We start from the raw sequence: 18,987 nt of genomic DNA, 5'->3' as shown, positions 1-18,987 counted from the left end.
GCCTTTAGGATTTATTTTTATTTTTGGACTCATCCTACAATAAAATGATTTTCTTTATATCAACTCCTGCCTTGTGTCATCCTGGGTATCTGCATTTTGGGTCCAAACAGCCCTCTCAACGTGACAGAATGAACCGACCACACAGGACCCAGCGGATAACCAGGATGTACAATTTTGATGGTGACCCGGACTCCTATCTGACTTTTATCTTGGACGTGACGAGATTTTATGGCTCGGACATTTCGGGCTCTGATTTGATCATTAATACTGTGCTCCTCCTACGGGGAAGAGCCCTGCAGTGGGCCAGCCGTTACCAAAATCCCTTAGAGGAGTTGGAGTTTTGGGATTTCGCAGAGGATCTGCAGGACGCTTGCAGCAGCCCACAAGCTCCCTCCTGTTCGATGGATCACAATCTGCCAGCAAACACTGTTGTAAGAGCTGCCTTCTCAGCATCTTCAAAGCGCCCCAGCTCCACACTCTCACCTGGTCCGGTCAGCGCCACCTTTCCATCTCCGGGGGGCTGTCACACTTCATCACCCTCTGTTCCGAGACTTCAGTCCTTTCCTGCCCCGGTCCAGACTATCAGAACCAGCTTCGTCTCCTTCTTCCCTGAACCAGTTGGCGCTGTCTCAGCACCTCTGATGGGCCAAATCACCACACCCTCACCTGATCCCGACAACGCTGCCTCTTCATCCCTGGTGGGTTTTTATTCCTCCTCATCTTCAGTTTCTGCCATCTCCACACCTCTGTTGACCCAAGATCCCCCAGGTCGACGACGACGCAACCGCCGTCAGGTCTTCTGTGGTCAGAGCATCACCAGCAGTTCAGGTGTCACCTGCACTTACACCTCAGCCCAAGCTCCACTCGCCACCATCTCCAGCTCAGCCCGATCTCCTCATCCCAGAGACCTGTTCAGCCTGTCCAAGAGGTCCTTGTTCTGCAGTCCAAGTCTGAGCTCCACCTGCCGTCACCTTATCCAGTTCCAGCAGTGGTCCCAGAAGTCGCACCATGTCCCGTTCCAGCGGTGGTCCCGGAGAACGAATCACATCCTGTCTCGGCGGTGGTCCCAGAGGACGCATCGCTTCTCCTCCAGTTTCACTGGCTGCCAGTCAACTTCAGGGTTCATTTCTAGATCCTGGTTCTGGTCTATAGGGCCTTACATGGACAAGCACCATCTTACATTGGTGATCTTCTTAGTCCCTACACCCCCAGCAGGTCCCTGAGGTCCAGTGATCAAAGCCTACTGGTTGTGCAGCGCACCAGGCTAAAGACCAAAGGTGACAGATCATCTGCTGCTGTGGCCCCCAGACTCTGGAACTCTCTCCCCCTGAGTCTGAGATCAGTGAACTCAGTGGTCTCCTTTAAAAAGCAGCTGAAGACTCACTTGTTCAAGCTGGCTTTTGTATGACCTTCTTCACCACTCTCTCTTTATTCTGCTCTCCCCACCTATTCCAACTTCCTCAGGATCCACTGATTTCCCTCTTTCCTATTCACTCTCTCTCTTTCTTAACATATTCTTGCTCATTTTAAATATATTTTTAAACATTTTCGAAATGCTTTTTTACATTTTTACAATTTTTATATTTTTTTGTTTTTGTTTTTGTGAAGCGCCTCGTGTTTTTATCTTGAGAGGCGCTATAGAAATGATATTTTCTTCTTCTTCTTCTTCTTCCTGTCTCGACGGTGGTCCCGGAGGACGCATCGCACCCTGTCTCGGCGGTGGTCCCGGAGGACGCACCACATCCGGTCCAGCCTTTCCAAGAGGCTCCGCCCCGGCCCAGCCCGTCCACGAGGCTCCGCCCCCAGCCCAGCCTGTCCAAGAGGCTCCGCCCAGTCCAGTGCCTCCAGGCCAGAAGTCGACGCCTCCCAAGTCTCCAGAGAGCCTTCCTCGTCCTCCTCCTCCGAGACCCCCGATCCCCAGAGTTTCCTGTTCCCGCCTCCTGGTTCCCCGTCGCTGGCCCCCAAGACTTCCCTGGTCCCGCCTCCTGTTCCCTCCTCGCCCGCCCTTGTGGGTTGTTTTTTGTTCGGTCCCTCCTCTCCCGCCCTGTGGTCTCTTGTATCCTGTTTTTGTCTTGTCTTTTGCTTGTGGTGTGGTTTTGTCTGTCTTGTGGGCGTCTGGCATCCGCCCTTGGTGGTGGTGGTGGTGGTGTGTGTGTGTGTGTGTGTGTGTGTGTGTGTGTGTGTGGGGGGGGTACTGTCATGGTCTGTGTCTGCGTCTTTCCCCATGTGTCTCCTGATGTCCTCCATCCCTCTTTAGATTCCCCTTTTGTGTCTCTTAAGCCGGGCATACACTGTGCAACTTTTTCACTTTTTTGAGACGATTTTCCACTCGTGTGAGAATCCAAGAGATCGGGGCGAATTTTGCGCCGAGCGTCGTGTAGTGTACAGGGGGTTACGAGAGGCAATTAACACCACGTAAACAGCTACCGATCAGCAATTGTGAGCTTGCACGGACTTCTGGCGTGTTTAATATTTTTGCTTGTCCCTCGTGAGGGTATCGCACTGTTGAAGCGGCGTTGCGAGCAGCTGCGACCCAAAATGTATCAGAACCGCTCACGGCGCATGCGCAATCCTGCATCAACACCACTCGAACGCTATTTCCCTAATAACACACGTTGTTCGTTTTAATTTCTACACGTTTTTTTACTCACTAAGATTGTCAAGAAAGTGTGTTTGTCGTGTTCATGTCAAATGAAACTGATCCCAAAACACAGATTTACTTTCTTTATTTCGTTTTCCTCATCCAACCCCCATAAATCCCTGTGTGTACTCCTGCAGCACTCCCGAAGGACAACAGGCAAGACAAAAAAGTCTGATGTGTTGTGTAAAAACTGCTATTTTTCGCATATTTTTAGGTCCGACGTGTTGCTACCAGACGTACAGTGTGAGGAGTCAGGTCGCATCCGAGAACTGGGTCATACAGTGTGAGCACATGACTCGTGAGATCTGCCCTGCGAGGAAGTAGTACAGTTTGAGCTGAAGCTGAGTGCTACGAGTGAAAAAGTCACACAGTGTACGCCCGGCTTTAGCGCCCTCATGTGTCCTTTGTCTGCATCTCATTTATGTGCCTTCTGTTAGTAGCCTTTCAGGTCATCCCCAGCCCCTCCAGTTGTAGCTCCAGCCTCTTTATCCCCAGCTCGGTGTGTGTGTGTGTGTGTGTGTGTGTGTGTGTGTGTGTGTGTGTGTGTGTGTGTGTTCTTCTCCAGTCAGGTCCGGTGTCCTCCCCTGCTCCTTCCTGCTCCTCCTCCTCCCTGATTAGTTATTGCCTTCACCTGGTTCTCTCCCCACACACCTGCAGCTCAACTGCCTCCCATTATGCCCCAGTCTATAAAGCCCTGTCTGTTTCTCATTGTCTTGTCGGTTCATTGTTGTTTGTCAGCGTGATTTATTCTGTCAGTCTGCCCGTTCCTCTGGTGTTTTTGGATCTCCTGATCATTTCCTGATTTTTGGATTTTGGCTCCCTGCCTTTAGGATTTATTTTTATTTTTGGACTCATCCTACAATAAAATGATTTCCTTTATATCAACTCCTGCCTCATGTCATCCTGGGTATCTCCATTTTGGGTCCAAACAGTCCACTCAACGTGACATGCATAAGGTGGCAACTATGTTACCATTACTACAAAAATCAAACAGAACAAAGAGGAAAAACAAGGACATGTATGCATTGTCTCCATCTCTTACACAATGACTGTTCAGTTCACTCGTCTGCAGGAAAACATCCTTCTGATGGGATGGTTGTTCCTGCATCATGCACATATCACGTGTATCAGAGAGACTCCAGAAAACAGAATATGTGAAAACGTAAATCTAATTTATACTTCTGTGTCAGCTCCATGAGGGAGAGATGCACACGCATTAACAGAGACATGTTACTCCTACAACTGACAGAGACGTTTTTCTCTCGGACTCGCTCACTCACGGGTGAATAAACATTCATTCTTTCAGACTTTTTCCACAATGCATTCTTCAATCTGTTCCGTGTCTGTTGCTAAACTTTCTTTTACATTTTGAGGGGGTAAAGGCAGTGTTGTTGACGAATATACAGGAAGCAGCATCCTGACCAGTCACAAGCTTGCGGTCTCCATCACTTACGATAGTTCAAAAGTTGGGCACGTCTCCATCAGCTCTACGAGGTTGTTGGAGAGCTCTTGCGCCAATGCATAATGGCATTGCGTGTTTCTGTCCCGACACAGATGGAGAAGTATAAATTAGGCTTTAAAGACGCATGGGAGAAACCAAACTCCACATAGTTGTGTGTAGATGGCTGAAAATGAACCGCTGAAAATAATGCACAACATTGATCGCCTAGTCCAGGGGCATTCAACTCCGGTCCTCGAGGTCCGGTATCCAGCACATTTTAGTGGTTTCTCTGGTTCAACACACTTGATTCACCTTTACAGCAGCTCATCAGGCTCTGCAGAAGCCTGTTAATCACCCGCTGATTGAAATCAGGCGTGTTGAAAACTAAAACGTGCTGGATACTGGACCTCCAGGCCCAGAACTGAATACCCATGGATAGTCAGTAATGGTGCCACATGAAGAATGATGCTCGGATGTATTGGGTTTATGGCATTTATCATCCACCCCTTTCTCTTCTGAGCTTTCAAATTTCTGTGCAAATGTTTACAAAGTTATCAAAGAAGATTCCTTATATCACAGGAAAAGCCTTCTTCTGATCTTCACCTAGTTGTGTTTTGTGACCAATGAGCATGAATATGTTATCCTGAGCAGGTTGGAGGAAATGACACAAAGCAGAGTTTCACAATGCAGAAACGTTGCACTTCCCTTTTCTGCCAACATCCTTGTTTACTGATTTTTGTATGAATCACCCCACTTGCTGTTCAGTAGATACAAGAGAATTATTCAGAAAACAATGAGATGGAAAGAAATTACATGGTGTGCAGGTCTGTAGCTGTAAACACATTACCCAGGAAGGATGGGTGTAACCATAACAGTCGTGTAAGTGCTAACAAGGACAACAAATCATCAGAAGCAATTGTTTGACTACGACATAACTGATGAGACTGACAGTGTGTGAAAACAGCAAACTCTGTGAGAATGAATGGTAGGAAGAAATCTACTCAGAGATGGAGGAGTGTTCTGAGAGGCTTTGGGTGATGCATCTATGAAGTTTACTGTTTTAGACGTCACCACAAAGCTACTTCGAATTAGGCCTCGTTTTTAAATGATACGCCATCAGAGAGAAACAACAGGTACACTGAAGTCCTCTCCTCCATGTGAGGTAATCTGAAACCTGTCTGACAGTGGTGACAGTTCTTCCTGCTATGGTGGAGCTGCATTGCGTAGGCAGTAAACAGGGAAGAACGGTCAGGCTGGAAGGTCAGGATGATTAACCACTCCAAGCTTCAGCAGTCCGGCCCAAGCACAATATGAGACATGCCAGTCCAATATAATGGTCTTATTAGGATAATGGTGGTAGTTACAGGCTTCGTCTTCCTCCTGGTAATATGTGCACTGTGAACACAATCCAGCAGCTTCAAGTGTTTTTTGGGGTTTTGTGTGTGTGTGTGTGTGTGTGTGTGTGTGTGTGTGTGTGTGTGTGTGTGTGTGTGTGTGTGTGTGTGTGTGTGTGTACCAGAGTGCTTTAGTGTGGGATCCAGTTCAGCTGCTATTTTTGTTTGTTTACACCAAACACAATTCAACCGAAAATATTCAGCTATCATAGGCCACCAACCACCTTGTTTTATATTGCTGCTGGTGTTTTCCATTCATGAGATGTTTTAGCTTTTACCTGACATCATGAACTGATTAGATCAATCAATAAATCAACCAATCAATCAAAGCTTTACTTAGAAAGCGCCTTCCGTCTCTCTGTCAGGAAGCCCAAGGCGCTGAACATGGCACATGAGAAATGTGAAACATGATGAATAAATTGATAATAAATGCAATTCAAATAGTGCAAAAAAGGTAAAACATTATAGTAGAAAACAAATGGGTAAAACAAGGGATAAAGAGACCAATGAAAACAGGGAAATGAAGTCAACATAAAAGAAAGCCAAATTCAAACATGTTCAGGAAACGCCAATCGGAGGAAGTGGGTTTTTAGGCGACTCTTAAAGGCTGGCAGAGATGGGGACAGCCTAACTGAGGGTGGCAACTGGTTCCAGAGTGACGGTGCTAGAACTGAGAAAGCCCGGTCCCCGCGAGTACGACACCTAGAACGAGGGACAGCGAGCAGGCCTTGGTCAGAGGAGCGCAGAGCGCATGATGGGGAATGTCTGTTCAGGAGCGTGGCTAGATAGGGGGGAGCACCACCCTGGAAGAAATTGTAAACAAAGACGAGGTGTTTAAAGTGTGAACGATAACAGACCGGAAGCCAGTGCAGAGAGGTCAGAACTGGACTTATGTGGTCCCGTTTCCTGGTCCCAGTCAGGAATCTGGCTGTGCTGTTTTGCACAACCTGTAGGCGACGCAGTTAATTTGTTAATTTGTTAACTGTTCATTTATTTTCTCACTCAGCAGTTTCATTCATCATTCATGCAAAATACAATCATCAACAGTCTCCTAAGTGAAAAAAAGGGGGCGGAAGAAGAAGTCTTAAATGACATTCCCCTTTCTACTTCATACAATATAATTTACAGAATGGCCTTATACACAAACCAAAGTATAGAACTTCCTTATCTTTGTAAACAAAATCACAATAAAACGTATCGATATACTTATTCAATATTTACTTATCAATCATATGATTCTATGATTGTTTCTTTATATAGTCTCTTAAATTGATCGGTAGTTAAACATTTTTTCAGGTCATGATCCAGATTATTCCATAATTTTACTACATAGACTGAAATACACATTTGCTTCAATGTTGTTCGTGCAAAAACTCTTTTAAACTCAGGCTTCTTTCTATTTTTTCCACCATTTTAAATTAAAACAAAAACCTTCTGTAACTTCACTGGCAGTAACCTATTTTTTGCCCTGAACATAATTAGTAAAGTTTTCAAATTAACCAAATCCCTGAATTTCATAATTTTTTTTCAATAAAAATTCTATTGGTAGGTTCTCTAGCATCTACTTTATATATAATTCTCATAGCTTTCTTCTGTAATTAAAACAAAGGATTAGTGTTTGTTTTAAAACTGTACTATTTTGTGCAATTTCAGCTGTTAACTTTATTTTCTCTGTAAGTGTTTTTCTCCCCAGAAGAAGCTACAATGACGTTCTGCTGAGCTGTGGTGGCCTCATGGAGGGGGCCATCGTCTAGCACACTGCTGCTAACCACTAATACATTCTCTCTCTCCTGATAATAACTTTTTGTTTTCATTTACTTTTGATGTGCTAATACTAGTTTATCCGTTTAATTATAGATCCACTAGGATATATACAATAAAGTTTATCTTTCACCAAATACAATATTTACAAAGACATCACAATATAACTATAGACACATTACGTGTGTGTGTGTGTGTGTGTGTGTGTGTGTGTGTGTGTGTGTGTGTGTGTGTGTGTGTGTGTGTGTGTATCTGTGTGTCTGTGTGTCTGTGTCTGCCTGCTCTGTCTTCTCGATCCCCAGTGAGTCGTGGAGGAAGACTGCTTATACTGAGCCAGGATTCTCTGGAGGTTTCTTCCTGTTAAAAGGGAGTTTTCCTCTCCACTGTCGCTGCATGCTTGCTTAGTATGAGGATTGCTGTATAGTCACTGACACTAGTCAGTGACTTGATGCAATTTGCTGGGTTCCTTATATAGGAAACATTATTTCTGATTGGCTTAATGAACTGTGAATTGGAATGTTTATTATGTGAAGTGCCTTGAGACGACTCTTGTCGTGATTTGGCGCTATATAAATAAACTTGAATTGAACTGAATTGAATATGTGTTGCCCCAAACCTCTATACCTGGGGTGTCACACTCATTTTAGCTCAGGGGCCACATTGAGGGAAATCTAGTCCCAAGTGGGCTGGACCGGTAACTTAAAAACAACATCAGATTGTTTTCGTTGTTTTAATACTATCAATAGAAAACAAAGCTTGAGCCTGAGGACAGTGTATCCAAAATAGTACAAGTACAACAGCTGAATTATGTGAAGTGCCTTGAGACGACTCTTGTCGTGATTTGGCGCAATATAAATAAAATAAAATTGAATTGAATTGAAGTGTACTTGAAAATTTGAAAAAATAAATAAATAAATAAAATAAAAAAATATATTAAAAAAACATTCCATAGTGATTCAAAGAGCTTACAGATCACATAGCTAGATCAGTTTCATGCAGCACTTAAAGTATATTTGACTCATTTTACTTAACATCTTTTAGCTTTCACCAGCACATCAATATCAGAAGTCACATCCTGAGTGGCAGCCAACTTCAGGATGTGATTCAAGTTCTTGTGTGAGCCTTGAGTGCAGCTTTGTTTTATTTATACTCATTGCAGAGGACACTTGCTCACAAAGATACGTTTATTTTCACTCTACATTGTAAAGTATGAAAATAAAGTTTACACAACCATCTCGCGGGCCGGATTTAACCCGCTTGCGGGCCGTATGTTTGACACCCCTGCTCTATACAATAAGTCAAGTATGGAACAATAAATGAATAATGTAATATATGAAGTGTTGATGACTCCAAAATTCTTTTTACCTTATTTAAAGTCCAATACTTTTACACAGTTTTTGTTTTATATATTTTATATGAGGTTTCAAATTAAGTTTATGATCCAAGATGACCCCTAAAAATCTTACTTCATTTACTCTTTCAACCAAAGTACCATCTGTGGACAATGTAACATCATCTGTCTTCTTGTTACCAAAAATCATGAATTTCGTTTATTCCAATTTATAAATAGTTAATTGTCGTTAAACCACTTCTTAAGTTTAGTCATCTCACAATCCATATTTTCCAAAATAATTTGTAAGTCATTCCCAGAACAAAATATATTTGTATCGTCAGCAAACAAAATGAACTGTAATATGTTGGACACATCACAGATACCATTAATATACAAATTAAAGATCTTAGGTCCCAACACAGAACCCTGTGGGACTCCATATGTAATAATTTGAGAATCTGAAATTTCATCTTCTAACTGTACAAATTGATTTATTTTAGTCAGATATCTACTCAACTAATCATGAGCTGTCCCTCTTATCCCGTAATTCTTTAACTTAGAAAGTAACAAACAATGGTCTATGGTATCAAATGCTTTTCTTAAATCAAGGGAGCTGGGCAGTGATGACTGACACAACCCTGCATATAGAGAGTTGTGGTAATCACGCCTAGAAATTACAAAAGCATGGAGTACCCACTCCAGGTGGGCTGTCAACAGCATAGGCTTGATTTTTGCAAGGCGTCTCAGGTGAAAGAAACTGGACTGGATCACAGAGTTGATGTGAGCATCAAATTTAAGTCCAGCATCAATTTTCACCCCCAAACTGGTGACAATTGGTTTTGAGTAGGGAGAAAGAGGCCCAAGATCAACATGACGATCCACATTCCTGCAGTGGGGGTGAAAAACAATGAGCTCTGTCTTTCCCTCATTCAGATGCAGATAGTTGGCCATTAGCCAAGACTTCACCTCGTTAAGACAGGACACAAAGGACTGGATAGAGAGACCTTTCTCCTGACACAATGGAGAGTAAATCTGACAATCATCAGCGTAGAGATGAAACGCTAGGCCATGTTTACGAAAGATTGACCCCAGAGGTAGCAGATAAATGGCAAACAAAAGAGGACCAAGGATCGATCCCTGCGGGACCCCCCAGCATAGCCCCTCCCAAGAAGAAAAAAACATCACCTAGTTTAACACAGAATGTCCTGTTGTGGAGATACAATCTAAACCAGTCCAGAGCAGACCCTTTGATCCCAACCCATCGTTCCAAGCGATCAAGTAGAATCACGTGGTCAACTGTGTCAAAGGCTGCTGTCAGGTCTAACAACAGAAGCACCACAGATGTACCCTGATCTAGTGATAGATAGATGTCATTTAGGACCCTCAGTAGAGCCGACTCTGTGCTATGGCCAGACCTGAACCCTGATTGGAAAACCTCAAACAGATCAGAGTCAGCTAAATGTGAGACCAGCTGCTGATAAACGACTTTCTCAAGCAGTTTTGATGCAAAAGGCAGGGTAGAGATAGGCCTGTAATTTTCTATCATGGAGACATCAGCACCAGGTTTCTTCAGGGTCGGCCGAACAACTGCTGCTTTCAAAGCAGCTGGGACCACACATAGGGTCTGAGGTGTGTGTGTGGGTGGGTGTTGGTTTTGCCTGCTAAATATTTAGCCTGTTGTGATCCTTGACATTAGGTGTTTTTTTTCTGTTTCACTCATGGCTGCTTATTACATTGCAAGTGGTTATGAGTACTTGAATAAATGCTAATTAGCTGAATAGAGCTGAAATAAACTCCTTCACAGTAAGACTCTTTGTCATGCAGCATCAAGCCAAGATTTCCCCTTTTTGAAATGATTTAGAAAAGCACAAAGTGATAGTCTAACCCTGTTCCTTGCTACACTGTTATATAATGTAGGCTAGAGATTCCCAATCCTGGTCCTGGGAGGGCCGGTATCCATCTTGTTTTAGTTGTTTCCTTGCTCCAACAGAAGCCACACACACGCACACACACACACACACACACACACACACACACACACACACACACACACACACACACACACACACACACCCTTACGGTTGGATTTTCCCCTCTAGAAGTAAAGCTAGAAGGGAAAATCCATCACTGAGAATAAAATGTTGCAATAGGTTTGCTTTGATTAGTATCAGTGTGACTCACAGGTCAAGATGTGCCTTCAAATATTGAACATCCTCTAACGCAAGACAAATGAGTATGCTGATGTGACGTTTTCAGCCTGATCAAACTAAAACGGGTTTGTAAGAGAATAGGTTATCCGTCCCTTCTTTAAAGACAAATGATTTATGTAATATTAAAGGTGTAGTTCACTGATAAAACATTTTTTAATGATTATTTCTGAATGTAATTGGCCACTGTGAGTTTTTCATGCAGGCTGAACATGAAAATAGTCTCCTACACCTATCTCCTGCATTAGCTTCCGATAGAAAATAGATGTTGGAACACTAAGATTAGAAAAGCCTGACAGATCTACGTCACACTGTCAATTAACATTCATGGACTTAAGCCTGGTTTATGCTTCTCCGTCAGCTCCGCAAGGGACAGACACGCACGGATTGATGGAAGCGTTTTGCTCATTAACTTCTCCGTCTCCTGGAGAGTGTTGCAAAGCAATTGCCCGGCAGGACAGCAGAGGGCGTAGCGCTGTTCTGTGGTATCCTGTCATGTATCGGTCCAAGATTGTGTGTTTAATTGTGTTTTTTGTGTATATAAGAGACTTTAAACACGGACATATTTGTCTCTCATTCTCCCACCGCTTCATGCGCTCCCCACCTCTAAACCCATATTTCCTGTCATTTCCGTCCACAAATAAAATGCTTGCTGCGCATCTTTTCACTCTTCCAGTCACGGGAGAATTAAACGTTCATATTTTTAGAGTTTTTTCGCGAGATATTCTTCAAGCTTCTCCGTGTCTGCCGCTAGTTATCCTCGGCTCTATTTGCAATGGCGGCGCTGTAAACAACAGCGGCGTCCTGACCAATCACAAGCTTGCGTAATCCGTCTCGTTCGATGGATGTTTAAAAAAGTGGGCTCGACTCCGTACGTACTTGCGTGCCCTACGCAAGGACGGATAATGGTGTTGCGTGTCTCCGCACTGACGCAGACGGAGAAGCATAAATCAGGCTTTACCCTTTGAAAGCTTTGTTGTTTTAACTTCCAGGAGAGAGAGGAGCTCTTTTCAGCTAGTAGAAGCATTAGCGTTAGCAGCTCCACCACACAGCAGAGCTTCTTCAGGCTTTTGTAATTTGTGGAGGTAAAACATCAATGTTGCAGAGCAAACAGATTCAGTGGTAGAGTTGCGTTGCTGTTATCCAATAAGAAGTGAAACAACAAATGTTTTGATTAAACAAGCAAAACACACTTTTAAAACACAACTCAGATCTTTTGAAGTGTTTTTGTAAAACGAGTCTGAACTTATATATTTGCTTGTTGTTCACATCAACCTCAGTTTGGACTAACATGGATTAGCTCTGACCAGACTGATGAGCCACTGGCATGTCTGAGTTGAAACATGCAACCTGTCTGCTAAATGAATGAACATAAACATAGGTGTTTCTCCTGTCTAAAAAACTCTAATATTCATGCAAAAAATATTGTATAAACATTTAATCAACCATAAATTTACATAGAATTCTATAGTTATTTGCATTGGAAACTAGCCATGGAGCTAGCTACTAGTGGTGTGCATCTCTACCTGCCTCACGATTCGATCCGATTCCGATTATCTGCCTAACGATTCGATTTGAGTCTGAAATGCATCACGATTCTTCACACAAAAATTTTCATTACTTAATAAAAGCAGTAGAATAGTTTTCAATTTCTTTTTGATTTCAAAATCCCTGAAAAACAGAACATTCATCTATTCACTATAGTGAGCAATAATTTTTAAAGTGTGCTGCCTATAATTACTTAAATAATATAAGAAATAATGTTTTTGGTAGAGCAGCTTTAAGATAGAATATTACTGAACTTAAAAATAGTAAACAAATACTGTGTTAAGTGATTCTTTCACATCCAGGATCCCAAAACAGAAATTAGCCCAGACATCCGATTTAAATGTAACGGGTAAATCTTTGATTACTGGTAATGTTGGCCCTGTATCCCTGTCCGCCTTTTCTGTTTTAAATTGGCACTAGGGCAATGCAGTGCGCATGTCATTGCAACTCTGCCCCCAGAAGTAATTATAAAACCTCAAAACTTTATTGTCCTGCATAGACATAGACCAGGAGTCGGCAACCTGTTCCCATCAAAAAGCCATTATTACCCATTTCCCACAGTAAAGAAAACACCGCAGCAGCCGCGGCGTTGTGGGCGGGGCCTACCCTCAGACAGCAGAGAGCTGCTCACAACAGGTGACAGCAGCCAGTACCGGTCGCTCGTGTACGTCAGAGTTATCTTTCATAAGAAGATAATCAATAAACGATTTATATAAAGTGGATCCAGAAGTTGTAGCCCGTCTCTGCTGACAATATTTGGTATTTTTCACCCTGTTGGTGGTTTTACTGAGCAGGTGCCACTTTTGTCATACGTTTCTTTTTAAAACATGTTTAGACTGTTCAGAATACAAGTCCAGGCTCTGTCACGTTTGATTGTTGTAATTAAACTTTGTAGGTGGGGAGGTCAGAAAAGGATCCGATCATTTTGTTTTTCCCTCATTTACAGTGACGGAGATAACGGTGCAGTGTGCCTGGCTCTGGTGTTAATCAAGTTAAATTATATCTCTTTGCAACAATTTTCACAAGAAAACAGAACAGTTAAAAGCAGGGCTTGTGTTGTGTTGACCGGATAGTTACCGTGTTTGACCGTTTATTTTGACGGAGAAAGAATAGAAAGAATTACCCCGACGCATGCAGACGAACTGACACTTTATTCGTTTCGTGCAGATGTAGCTAATCACTTAAGAAATGATTCCCATCTGAGCTTGACACTGAGCTCAGCACAGCTCGCTGTCAGCGCGTACGTACGGCGCACAGCGAGCTGAAGTTGTGGAGAGGGGCTTGGAGCACGTCGCAGAACCAAAGCGCAGGAAGATTCCTCCGACTGAAGCGAGACTTGTCACTTAGAAAATGTTCCCTGATTATGAAACTTTGGCTGAATAGCGCTTGTTCCTGTCTCCAATGTGGCGACACATCCAGGAGCTGAGGAGAATCCCAGAATCTCACGTCCTCGTCAGCTCAGAATGCGCCTTTATGATTACGCACAAGCATTACGCGTCAACCTGGTCTCACAGTAAGACCGGGTTGGAACTGTTCAGGTTTACGCAGACAATCTTTACGTTTAGAATTGGCATACAGATGTAAAATTAATGCAGTAAAATATAAAGCATTTTATTTAAATATCCATTCATTATTTTACAAGCACAGAGAGCCGCATCAGATGGATGGAAGAGCCGCATGCGGCTCCAGAGCCGCGGTTGCCGACCCCCGACATAGACATAGGGAGAGAATCTCATTATGTCACGTTGCTGCATCGATGCGGAATCGTGCACGGCTGAATCGCGATGCATCTTAGAATCGATCATTTTTCCCACCTCTACTAGCTACTGGGGCACCTCTGGATTGAATTTCACAGGAATTCTAGTGGAATACCCATAAAGTGTGAAGTTTGTGTGTGTGTGTGTGTGTGTGTGTGTGTGTGTGTGTGTGTGTGTGTGTGTGTGTGTGCGTGCATGCGTGCGTGTGTGTGTGTGTGTGTGTGCGCGCGCGCATGTAATTAAATACAGCTGAATAATGGGCTATGAATATTTTTTGGGAAAACAATAATGTTAAAAACCAACTCAGTTTGCCCAATGTGAGTAACTGTTTGCTCCTCAATCCAAACAAAACTGATCTGTTTCAACCCCTCTTCAAAAGTTTTTAATGGAACTATGATATCACATGGGTTATTTTTATCAGTAGATTTTTTTCTTTTCCACTTCTAAAGGAAGGTGCTGTGGTGGCTCTGTTTAAGATCTGCCGACAGGACCGCTTCCGAGACCTCTACGCTCACTCTCTGAGAACAGTAGCCTCCATCTGCTGCGTGGAGGACGGCATCAGCCAACTGGACAAGGTAAATCTGTCATTCACGCAGAGACATAGATGCTCGTGAGGGCCACAATCCCTGCCTGCTGTGAGCACAATCATATAATTTATTCAAATTTAACTTAACTCCTTTTAGATTCAAGCATCTGTATCTGCTGATTTTAATCTAAAACTCAACAAATGGAGGATTTAGTGTTTCTGATACCAAGATAAATGGTAACTTTTGGGAATTATCATCAATCAGGACCAACAAATAGAGAATGACTCATCGTTTGAATCATTCCCCGACCTTATTTACAGCTAACTCCATAAGTCTTCAAATATCTATGAATTGAAGATTTTATTGGACCCTTTATTCTGTATTTTATAACAGGTGTTGCTGTCATTGCTGCTGATGTTACGGTAGTGAATGTTTTACATTACCCATGTGTGTTAATACTTAAAAGAATAATTCAGATCTACAGATGTGGTTTTTTTTCATCAGGTTGGGAGAAAATAATATCAGTCGTACATACTGAGACAAGTTCTGACTGGATCAATAAGCTAATGATTTCAAAGTACATATTTGTCATTTTTAATCATATTAATGAAAATGTTGATTTGAATTGTTTTGTTTGTCATACAGCAGCAAGCAAAGTCAGATTTTTATTACTCAAATTTCCGATGGACGGTCGCATAGAGCCCTGGCATCCCTCACTGTCCTGAATGATCTTGGGAGTCTCAAAAAGTATCATCATTTTCATTTGTGGTGTAGATTTCTACCGTGATAATCTGTTTTGGCCCTGGATCCTAGTGGAAAATCTTAAACTTGTGCAGTGAGTCCAATTGCCAAGTGCTGACTGCTGTTGACTCCCATTTATTTAGAGTTTAGGTGTAATTAAAGTATACATGTATGGTTGACTAGAACTGGATGTTTATTGCTAGTTTAGGTTTTTTTTTTTTTACTTCTGTTTTATTGTTACATCTGTTGTGGGGTTTGTCAATGTGTTGTTGGTTTTGACTTATGTTGAACTCTTTGGGCCCCCATATTTAATAGGTTATACTTAAAGAGACAATGTGTAGTTTAGAACCATTACTCTCTTAAAATATCTTTAGAACCACTGTTGAAAATGAATAAAATGATGTCCAGTCATTGAAAAATATTGGCAGCTTTGTAATACTGGTCTAACGTCTTTGGGGGATGCCATATTAGACGCCATATTTTTTAATGGCTGGCTCGAGATCCTGCGCCTGTTGATGACTTCACACTAGTTGATTGGCTTGATGTACAACTCACGGAAGTTACATTACCACATTCAAGTCATTTAGGCAGTAAGAAACACGAATGTAATAACAAAACTGCTAAACTCTTTCCAAAACATATGTAAAAGAACAGAATCAAAAAAAGAGATGCAAAATATTTTTGCCGAATGGTACTGCCGTAATACGATGACATCACTGACAGGCGCAGGACCCAGAGCAGATACGGAAACGACAGCACCAGAAAACTACAATTGGCATTGCATTTTCTCAGTGGAATTAACCGAAGGACCTTCAACATCTGAGGAGTCACGCGGGGGTCGCATGCTTTCGGCTCTACAGGTAACCATCGACATATATACTGGACAATTCATGTCCATAGGTTCTGATTATAGGTTTTGGTTCCCAAATGAGAGGTTCCCGCCATTTTGACTGTGTCACGGGTCCCGTCACGTCCAGACAATCCAAAAATGGGAAAAGAGGTGGAGCTAAGAGTGGGGCTGTTACGTTTGGAACAGGGTTGGAACAGATGTACCAGTGTAGCTACTAGCTAACTTAGCTAACCCAATTCCATGTTGTCGTTCTTTTTTAAAACACAGAAACGGTTTTGTTACCTGTTATTGACGCTACAGTTTCGCAGACGGCTGCCAGCTTCTTCAGGCTGACGCTGATGGTGGCGCGTCACTTCCTTCTTCATTTATCCGCGGGCAGCAGAGGACGTTGTCGCCCTCTACTGCCCGCTCTCCCCTCTCCGACGATGCAGTCCCGTGCGTGGTCCAGTGTGTAAACTCCGTCGTCCCTGTTCATGGTCCCACATCCACGTCTCCTTATCTCGATTGCTTCCTTGATCCATCCGGAGATAAGCAGGGCATTAGCTACATTCTAACCCAAAGCTAATGGAATTTTTCCGGCTGTTTTAAGCTAGAAAAATGTGGTTGAGCGACTCAAAATTGAAGCAGCGTCAAGAAAAAGCGCTGTGGTGTTTCTGTGGTCACCCTCACCATTGACCAGCACCTTAGGTGTGTTCTTGCTGTGTCGTATTTCTAATTCCATGCTGTAGTTCTTTTTTAAAACACAGAACAGTTTTGTTTACCTGTTTTCCCGCTACGTTTCATTTGCGGCTGCAAACTTCCTCAGGCTGACGCTGATGGTGGTGTCACTTCCTTCTCCGTTTATCCGCGAGCAGCAGAAGACGTGAAAAAAAAATAAGAGCAACAATGAAAAAACACAACATAAACACACCAACAAAATCATACACAACAGTTAGAAACAGACTAGTACACCCAAAAGACAAAATACCAGCTGGACTTAAATGTGGAGTCGTTTACGAAATCCCATGCAAACTCTGCAATAAAACATACATAGGAGAAACCGGACGCCAACTCAACACACGAACAATAGAACATAGAAAGGAGTGTGAGAAAGAGGCAAGTAGAAAACACACAAGAGCAGCAAAAGAAGAAGCAGAAAGCACAATAAAGAAGTCAGCCGTAACAGATCACTGCACAAGAGAAAACCATATAATGGACTGGGACAACACAAGGATCATAAACGCCGAACAACAAAAATACAAAAGATGGATAAAGGAAGCAATCGAGATAAGGAGACGTGGATGTGGGACCATGAACAGGGACGATGGAGTTTACACATTGGACCACGCATGGGACTGCATCATCGGAGAGGGGAGAGCGAGCAGCAGAGGGCGACAACGTCCTCTGCTGCTCGCGGATAAACGGAGAAGGAAGTGACGCCACCATCAGCGAAACGTAGCGGGAAAACAGGTAAACAAAACTGTTCTGTGTTTTAAAACAAGAACTACAGCATGGAATTGACCAGCATGACTACAGCCTCGCTTCAGAGCCAGCCTGGCTGCCCCGAGAAACACTCAAGGTTCTTATGCAGCCCGACTAGCATTTGACCAAGCAGTTCAATGACACAGCATTTCCCCCCATTCAACCAACAAAATAAAGTACAGAAATATTAATTTACTTATTGATAAAAAGAAGCAGAAACTGCTTGGATGGTCTGTTAGTAACCGCAGCTTGCCCTTTTGTCCAACTAATTCCATGATTATTATCCAAACATGAACACAAACACACAGAAAAAACTAAAGCTGAGAGAGTTGAAACGGCGAAACATCTATTGACGTGAGGCTGAGGCCTTTCTCCAGAGCTAGCACTGAAGTCACGTGGATGCTCATTAATTATTCAGATTTTTAAGCATTAAATTCCTCTTAAGCAGATTCTGCACATGGCCCGCGGGCCGCCAATTGATGAGCACTGCTTTAAAACATTCTCTATTTCTTCAAACCAAGGATGTCCACGGGTAAATCTTCAGTGGATGAACTAGCAGCTATTCTTAACCACCTACTGATAAACATTATGTGGTGCTTTCCTCGGCCAGATTCATTTTCACATTGTTCTCATATGATGGAAGTTCAACATGTCCATTTGAATGACTTAAGTGACCTAAGGCCTGAAAAGCCACCATAAATATCTGGTTGACATAGAGATAATAAGCATCCTATTGTGAATCCAAGGATAAGTGTTTCCTCTGTTAGCAGCATTTCACAGAAGATAAACACCTCATGACTCTGTGGCGTGCCTGTGTGTGTGCGTGCGTGCGTGCGTGCGTGTGTGTGTGTGTGTGTGTGTGTGTGTGTGTGTGTGTATGTGTGTGTGTGTATTTAAAGTAGGAAAAGGTTGGATGGAGACAGAAAGCTAACGAGACAACCATCATTGTTTGTCCATGCTTTTCTCTCTTTGGAGAATTAAACCAACATAAACAACTGGCACACCTGTGTCGGGCAGGCGTTTACAGAGACACAAATGCAACCTGATTCCAGTGAATAATGATGCCACAGCGGTCTGTTCACATAAAGCAGCTGGGATGGCGCTGATCACCCGAGTGTGAATACTGCGTAACAGGAACCAAAGTCCGCGCCGGATTCGCAGCCTGATCCCGGAGGAGAGGCTGTCAGGCAAGTCTGAGCTCTGGAGCGCTCAGGCTTGACAAAGACAACTGTCTCTGCTGATGACAGATCCAGAAACAGGCCTCCTGCCTGATCACTGGTGGATACAACTTCCTAGTTTTATCCTCAGGTGGCACATTAGTAATGA

General features: G+C 43.0%; 1 protein-coding gene across 4 annotated transcripts in view; it reads left to right on the top strand.

Moving 5' to 3' along the window:
- LOC107373636 (INSC spindle orientation adaptor protein) overlaps positions 1-18,987 on the top strand; it is a 122,631-nt gene that overhangs the window by 87,893 nt on the left and 15,751 nt on the right. For 3 of the 4 annotated variants that reach the window (XM_054737500.2, XM_070550200.1, XM_070550201.1), the window contains one exon: positions 14,532-14,657. The exons of the other annotated variant lie outside the window; for it this stretch is intronic. In XM_054737500.2, the coding sequence (XP_054593475.1) occupies positions 14,532-14,657 (126 nt within the window). The remainder of the gene's footprint in view (positions 1-14,531; positions 14,658-18,987) is intronic. 4 annotated transcript variants of the gene reach the window in all.

This window comes from Nothobranchius furzeri, chromosome 4 (genome assembly GCF_043380555.1).
Source record: "Nothobranchius furzeri strain GRZ-AD chromosome 4, NfurGRZ-RIMD1, whole genome shotgun sequence".
NCBI classification, from domain to species: Eukaryota; Metazoa; Chordata; class Actinopteri; order Cyprinodontiformes; family Nothobranchiidae; genus Nothobranchius; species Nothobranchius furzeri.
Note: the sequence above shows the minus strand (reverse complement) of the source record. Positions and strands in the feature narration are given on the sequence as shown.